This window comes from Zonotrichia albicollis, chromosome 8 (assembly GCF_047830755.1).
Source record: "Zonotrichia albicollis isolate bZonAlb1 chromosome 8, bZonAlb1.hap1, whole genome shotgun sequence".
Lineage (NCBI taxonomy): Eukaryota > Metazoa > Chordata > Aves > Passeriformes > Passerellidae > Zonotrichia > Zonotrichia albicollis.
The window spans coordinates 44,620,991-44,628,859 of NC_133826.1; the positions used below are offsets into that span (position 1 = coordinate 44,620,991).

General features: G+C 49.1%; 1 protein-coding gene across 1 annotated transcript in view; it reads left to right on the top strand.

The window, feature by feature from the left end:
* Window positions 1-4,816, top strand: part of LOC141729977 (uncharacterized) — a 105,026-nt gene extending 100,210 nt beyond the window's left edge. The window contains exon 5 of the mRNA XM_074546635.1: window positions 4,784-4,816. Within this exon, the coding sequence (XP_074402736.1) occupies window positions 4,784-4,816 (33 nt within the window). The remainder of the gene's footprint in view (window positions 1-4,783) is intronic.
* The last annotated feature ends 3,053 nt before the right edge of the window (window positions 4,817-7,869 follow it).

Sequence of the window (7,869 nt, forward strand, 5' to 3'; positions counted from 1 at the left end):
AGTAGTTCAAGATTTTTCTAAGTAGTTTTAGAATCCAAAAAATGACCTCATTTTGTCTTCACTTTGCATTTTTAGAAATATTTAGAAATATCTCTTGTAGAGAGAAATCCCTGTATGTTTCATTACTTTTTCCACAACACATCTGTGTTTTTGAAACTAGTTTTAGAGGTCTGGAAAATATTTTCCCCTCATACAATAAAAATAAAATTTCATTTCAGTGGTAATCTTTATTCTAGGAAGAAGTAAGACCCCTTCAGCCAGCCAGCCTGCTGCAGAGGCTCTTTTCCCGCAGGAGCTTTGTACCTGGTCACAACCAACATACATAAAACCTTTTCCCAGATATTTCCTGGGATTTTTGACAAGCTCCCGTCTTAGTCTTCTCAGACAAACTTTGAGCACAGAGGGAATCTCTTCAAGTTACCATCTGAGTTTGCTTCTGGTGCAACTCCCTCAGTTCTAGAGCAGGGCCTTCTCTCAGTTTCCTGCTGCCCCCGGGCTCTCCTCCCGGCCTGCTGGGCTTGGTTGGGTGGCACAGCCTGTGACGTTGCTCCCACATGTGACTGAGGGCACAGCTTAAGCAGAACCTATCCATCCTGTCTACAAAAACATTTATCACTGAAAGACACCAGGTTTCTGAAATAATTTGGGGAAAGTCTTGGTCATGAAGCTTCCCCAACAAAGGTGGGGCTTTCCAGGTGATATCAGCACATCTTTCAGGGTGGGCAGGTGCCTTACTGTGCAGAGAACTGTCTCCCAACCCACTGGGCCTGAGGGGCATTTACTCTACCACAATGTCAAGGTTTTGGCTGCAGCAGGAGGAGGGGCTGTGCTGAGTGAGAAGCTGAATCAGAAGCTTCAGAGTGCTCAGAAAGTCCTCACAAATAGGTCCCTGTCAGTGGGGATGTGGATCATTCCTCTGGGGTTCAGGTGCAAACCGGGCATTTTGAGTAACATTTGCAGCCTGTACTGGCTCCCTCAGGCCTTACACAGCCCACGGCAGCAAAGGAAAACTTGGAAAAAAGCATTAATTCCATAAAAGTGGTGTTGGGAAAGCAGGAGATAGCAAAGCACTGCTGAAAGCACACAGTGTATATGATGTAAATTATTCTTCGTTGATATACTGCAACATATTGTTCTAATGGTGGGAGAGAAAAGAAATAATGATCAGTTATCTCATTAATAATGTTCATTTTCTCTTCCAATATTGCCAGCGGGTGGAGTTAATTGTTAAGAATGACAGTTGGGCTTTAATATCTCAGCTGTAGATTCCAGTCACAGCAGTCTAGTTTAACAATTGGGTTTCTTTCTCCCTCATTTTGACTATAGCATACTTATAGCAATTATTAAAATTCATCATAGCACAAAAATAAACCATTTGAAATCTCACCAAAAATGGTAGCACAACAGAGCTCTCTTAGCATTTAGTGGAGAATTCAGAACAGTTTCTTGAAAAACCAGGAACAGCTTCTCTGATAATTCAACAGCCACCATGTGAACGTGGACACTCAGTGAAAGCCAAGAGGGCTTCAGGTGAGCCAAGGCAGTGTTGAATAGGCTGCTGTCACTAAAAAAGCGCATTCAAACTTCACAGGAAGTTCCCTCTGAAAATGCAAATTCATATGTGGTTCTTTAGCTATAGGTGGTTCAGCCAAGCCATGGCAGTTTACCAGCACTGGCAGAAAGTTGTTTTAACACTGCAACATCAAACTGTTCTGGAGACTTCACAGTCTGCCTTGAATGGCTGTAGGTGCCAAGTGGACACAGCTTCTGCTGTGAGGAACTTAAAATCCTCCTTACTTGTTGCCTACTGATACAAGGCAGGGGGCCTGTTTTCAGGAAACAGCACGGCGACCCCCTTCCCCGGGGTCGCTCGGGCCTAAGAAACACGCGGACACCATTATGGTGGAGGATCAAAGGCGTTTATTCTCTCTTCCCGTGGGGTTTTATAGTCTAGGGGGCTTCTACGTCAGGTGAGGGTCTGTAATTACCATCTATGGTTAGTAGGGATGGAAAAGTCACCTGGGCAAGTGGAAAATTACCGGAATCCGGTTCAGGGGGCTACATTCCTATGTTAATTTTCTTATCAAAGGGGGCAGGGGCCCTGTCTTCCCGTAACATCACGAGATCTTCCGAATGCCAGGCCCTATCTGCTACATCTCCCCCCCCCTTTTTCACAAATGAATGAGGTAGTCATACACTGAAATGAGGTATAAGGTTGCAGTTCGATAAGGAAAAGGGGGTTTGGTACATCTGAGTAAGTTTTTCGCCAGTCAAGGTTAGGACTTGTGGCTGGCAGTGTTCCCTGGTTGGATTCGATGAACAGGATGTTGGCCCATTCCAGGCGGGCCTGAACAAATGAGACCAGCTTGTTCAGCAGGCAAGGTCCGAAGGTAACTGCTAGAAGCAGCAATGCCAATGGACCTATTAGGGTAGAAATCAGAGTGGTTAGCCATGGTGATTGATTGAACCAGGACTCAAACCAGCCCTGTTGGGTTTCCCTGTCCTTCTGCCTCTGAGCCAGTCTGTTTCTGAGTTCTGCCATGGAGTCTCTTACGACTCCTGTGTGGTCTGCATAGAAGCAGCACTCCTCTCTCAAGGCGGCACACAGGCCCCCTTGCTGCATGAACAGGAGATCCAGACCTCGCCTGTTCTGCAAGACCACTTCCGAGAGAGAGGAGACTGACTTCTCCAGGAAGGAGATGGATTTCTCGATCCTTTGCAGGTCCTCGTCGATGGTCATTTGCAGCTGGGACAGTCCTTGGTGCTGTGTCGCTAGGGCTGAGACACCCGTTGCCGTTCCTGCTGCTCCTAAACCGAGCAGCATTGCGATAGTTACACCTGTTAGTATTTCTCTTTTGTGGAGCCGGCTGGGTTCCTCAAAAAGGTGGTACACTTCTTCGTCTGAGTGGTACAGGACCCTAGGAACAATCAGAACTTGGACACAAAAGTCATTAGAGTCATCAAATTTGGCAAGAGACACACAGGGACTCACTCCAGATCACTGGCAAACCCACATCCCAGGTGCGGATGGGACTACCCACTTATTGTTTTTCCTGTTAGGCTTGACAACTTTGGTGCAGACGTTGCCTTTCTGCCTAGCTAGTGTTGCATTGCCAAAGCATCTGCCCTGGCCTGTGACTTGACTCAGGGTGATTCCTTTGCGAGGGGTTTCCCATCTGCACTGGTGAGGGGCATCGGCTGTGGAGTAACTGAAGGGAGTGTTTAAAGCAATTCCTTCATAAAAGGGAGGTTTGACATCGTAGCAAAGCCAGCAGGATTCGGTTAGGTTAGGGTTGGATTCATTCAGGGATATAAAGGTAGCTTCTAACATACGAAGGATTGGGTCTGAGTCCGACCTGGCGGCGCGGTCTGTCTGAAAGGCTTCCGCATGGCTGGTTGGGACTTTGCTGACTCCAGTGGGTAGGGTTTTAGGGTAGGTTGCATTTTTCCCTTTCGGCACGCTTTTAATCACTTTGTTTGGTCCAACCACTCGGGGCGCCGACGGTTGAAGCCTGATGATTCGCACATTTACTCTTTCTTTTGACCCTTGAAAGACAACTGTCCACGTTCGGCCTATGGCCCAACTGGGGTGATGTGGCTGCAAGACTGTTAAAAGCTTCCCTGGAGGAAGACGGGTGTTTTGCAGCCACTGGGTGCCCAGGTGAACTGTAAGAATTTGTCGGGCTCTTGTGGACCCCACCCAGGCCCCGACGGTCTGGCATCTGTAACAATGGTTTCGCAGCCCCAGTGCCCACAATATTCCCCTTGGTGTGGTGGAGCTGTTGCTGATAGGTGCCTTGGCTGGGGACAGTTTACTGCCAGGTGGCCTGCCTGGCCACACTTAAGGCATGCCATCACACTGGTTATTGCAGTGTGAACTGCTGCTTGGATGGGAGCCAGATGCTCTTCCTTTGCAACGTGCCTAATCATGGTTGCTGCATTAGCCTCAGGTGGCAGTGACCTTAAAATGTCTTTGGTGGCTGAGTTACACTGCTGGCGCAGGCAGTCTGCCAGCACAGGACCCTTAGCCTCCGATGGCAGCGAAGAGGAGTCCAGTGCTGCCTGAAGTCTGTCCACAAACTGAGTGAAGCTCTCGCTCTCACTCTGTTTAATGGTTGACCATGGGGATGGACTGGCTACTACTTTAGCCGCTGCACGGATAGCTTCCCGGGCAGCACGGGTGGTTGTCATAACCTCATGGGCCCGCAAGCCCTCAGCCTGCGCCTGGGGGGTGATCATAGTGGGGTCTCTGCCCATTAGCCTCTGTATGCTGGAGCCATGCAGTGGATGGTTAGGTCCTGTCACTTGGGCCAGCTCCTTTGTGCATTGATCTTCCCACTCCTGTTTAAAAACTATCATCCCCGTGCCATCAAAAATCATCCTACACGTCTGTTTAATATCAAAAGGCAACATATCATCCCCTCCGAAAACGCCATCAATAAGTGTGGTAACCATGGCAGAATTAATTCCCTTGTCTGTAATCGCTTTGATTATTGCCTGGATTTCCTTTGGGTTTACAGGGGAGTAAGTCCTCTGTTGGTTATCGCCTCTTCCCCTCACACGGACTGGGAGCACCAGGTTAGCAGACGGGCTCCACTCCGCGCAAAACATCTTTATTTTCCGTCAATCCGTAAGCGGAGTCCGGTCTTTCTCTAATGACCCCTTCACCCATGCGGGAGCCCTGCGACTAGAAACCTTGTATGCCGCTGATCTCCCTCTGTTAAAGCTAGAATCCGAATCCGAACTCTCCGAATCCGAACTCCCTGACTCCCTTTCGTCCCAGACCGAGTCAGAGTCAAAGGCGGAAGCAGAGTGAGTTAGCACTTCCGGGCTGCTCTGCCTTTTTGCCGGGCTCCGACCCCGCCCCCTCCTGCGGGAGTCGGGCCGTTCCCTCCCCCTGGGGTCCCCCCGCCTCCTGCTGGGGGAGGTTCTTGCCCTATAAGGACTTAATTTGAATAGAGCGCTCTGATTGGTCTTACGCCGTACCGCGGGGGCCGCCCCTTCTCCCCGCTCTCCCACGCGTGCATTCTGGAGCGCGCTGACTGCATTTCCGCCCCCTGTCCCCTTACTTCCACCCTCACCATGTGCTTCGGCGCCATCTTCAAACCCATACGGCGGCGGGGAGTCCCCACCGCTCCCGGTGCCGCTCCCGGCGCCGCTCCCGGGGCCGCTCCCAGCAGGGGTCGACCGCGTTCCGCGCCTCCTCTGCCCACCCCCGCCAGAACGCCCGTGCGTGTCCTCCCCCCCTTGATGGTGAGTCCGCTCTCTGGGGGGTTTTGGCCGACCGTGCCTCCCCCGCGAGACCGCCCGGGTCAAGAATCTCCGCAGTCTGTGTCGCCGCACCTACCCCGGGCTGTGGGGGGGCTAGCAAGCAGGTTTGTGCGGCTTTCCAGGCTTCCTGCTCTTGTCGAGCTTTCTGTAAAGGCTGGAGAACTTTGCCCCAGAATTTTAGGGCTTTCCCTGAGCCGGAACACATAGTGTCTTCGGCCAGGACCGTTGTGCAACCATCCCAAACCTCCGGATGGAGGATATCCGTGGGGCTTTCTATAGCCCCAAGCTTAACCAATCTCGGCAATGCGAGAGATAAATCCTTAATTTTGCATTCTAACCCAAACTGTGCATGCATATCTGATACGACCTTTGCAATGGATTCCATGTTCCTTGCTGGTCCGGGGACGTCTCCCCACGCTGCAGACGGAACCGGCCGCTGCAGCCGCTGCCTCCTGTCCAGGCGAATTCCCGTTCCCCGGGCGCTGATCGGCTTCCCGGGTTTTCGGCACCAGAATGTTGCCTTCTGATACAAGGCAGGCGGCCTGGTTTCAGGAAACAGCACGGCGACCCCCTTTCCCCAGGGTCGCTCGGGCCTAAGAAACACGCGGACACCAATGTGGTGGAGGATCAAAGGCCTTTATTCTCTCTTCCCGTGGGGTTTTATAGTCTAGGGGGCTTCTACGTCAGGTGGGGGTCTGTCTTTACCATCTATGGTTAGTAGGGGATGGAAAGTTACCTGGGCAAGTGGAAAGTTACCGGAATCCAGTTTGGGGGGCTACATTCCTATGTTAATTTTCTTATCAAAGGGGGCAGGGGCCCTGTCTTCCCGTAACATCACGAGATCTTCCGAACGCCAGGCCCTATCTGCTACAATCTGTCCAATATAACAACTCACAGTGCTTACTTTCCTGAGTAAGGCTTCCTGATCAATAGAATTTAATACTCCCAGTTCAGACCCAAACCATCCCCTTAAGTCTTTCTTATACCCATGATTTGGTGTCTGGGAATGTATCCACAGCTCCCATTCTTTTAGGCTTTGCTGTATGAGTGGGCAGAATTGCTGTTTAATTTTGGAAATATTAGCTTGTATCTTTACCTCCAGCTTTTTCAGAGAGTACAGTGGATTTAGAGGCCACAATTGTTCATTTGTTTGTCTTACCCCAGAGTGAAAGACTCTATTATTCCACATGAGTCCCGTTCTACGGAGTTGTTTGCTGATGTAAAGTTCTTTGTTATGATTTTAATTATAAATGTCTGTGGTGTGACCCATTCCGTTTTGCTGCTTGTCGAGTACCTGAACACATGGTAACTGGTTTCTTCAGATACATTGCCTGCCTTTAAGCAATCATTTCAGAAACCTTCAGAAACCTAAAACTGGCCCCTGGCAGTATTACAAAGGATACTTTACCAAGTTCCCAGTACAAATAGTTGAGTATTCTGAGTACCTCAGCCCATCAGAGGATGCAGTTGTGCTATTGGATTCCATGCATATCTGGGTTGCCATCATGTGGCCATCAAATCGGACAGGATATACCCTAATAGGCTGATTGTGCTCCTGGCTGCCCCTCCAGCTTGATTGGTTACTATTCATGATGGCTTGGAATATCCCAAGAATGAAACTCAATTCTCAAAAGCAGATCCTGTATGAGACTTGTTCCATGTACTCAGGGTCCAAGCAGGACAATTTATTACTCTAGTCGCACAAGAGCTGCCTGTTGGAAACAATATTTGTTGGGTCAGATTTCTGGCAGGCTCAATTCCTGTATCTCTGTGTGATGATGGTCCTCCCACCCCACCTATGCACTGCAGAAGAAGGGAACTATCTTGGCTAGGTTCTAGTCTCCCATTTTAATTTGTATAGTGCAAAAATCCTGATAGGAATCACAGGAAAATTAATTCACGCACTGCTTGTTAGAATGGTCGCAGATGCGCATGATCACTCGAGCAATCTTCTCTGAAAGAGGTTTGTGAGTTTGAAATTTACACGCCATAGAGATCCTGCTTTCAGGTGGGACAAGAAAGGCAGGCATGGAGTCAGGGTTTCCTCAATCTTTAACTGCTCGGTCATTAATCCTTAAAATGGCATAAAGTGTTTTTACCATTTTAATCCCTTTTAGCCAGTTAGGTCCTGAATATTTTTGAATGTTCCATCTACCAGGATCTTGCAGGCCAAGGAGATCATTATGGTAGTGACTGTCGTCTGCTGTGGCTTGCATTCTGATTAGAAGTATCGGGAAGACGATCATCGTGTGAAATGCATCTTGGTTTCTCCTGTTCTTTCTGAGGTCCACTTTTGAACTTCACTTGCTTTTTGCAGAAGCCTTTTAATTCTGGAATAATGTATCCAAGAGATGAATGCTTTAAGCTTTAAAGGCTGTGTAAGTGATTAAAAGAACTAAATAGACTCCATTTTGGGAAAAGAGGCTTTCTACCTGGTCTACCTGGTCCCCAGGCAGGATTTGTGGAGAGGAGCATCCTCTTGCTCATGTGCTCAAAATGTGTTGGTTTATTTTCTGCTGCTCTTGTGTTAGTTGGACAACATGCTTCTGGAGATACCCCTCTCCAACTTGTACAGTATCTTCCCCTTGCTAGTTGTGC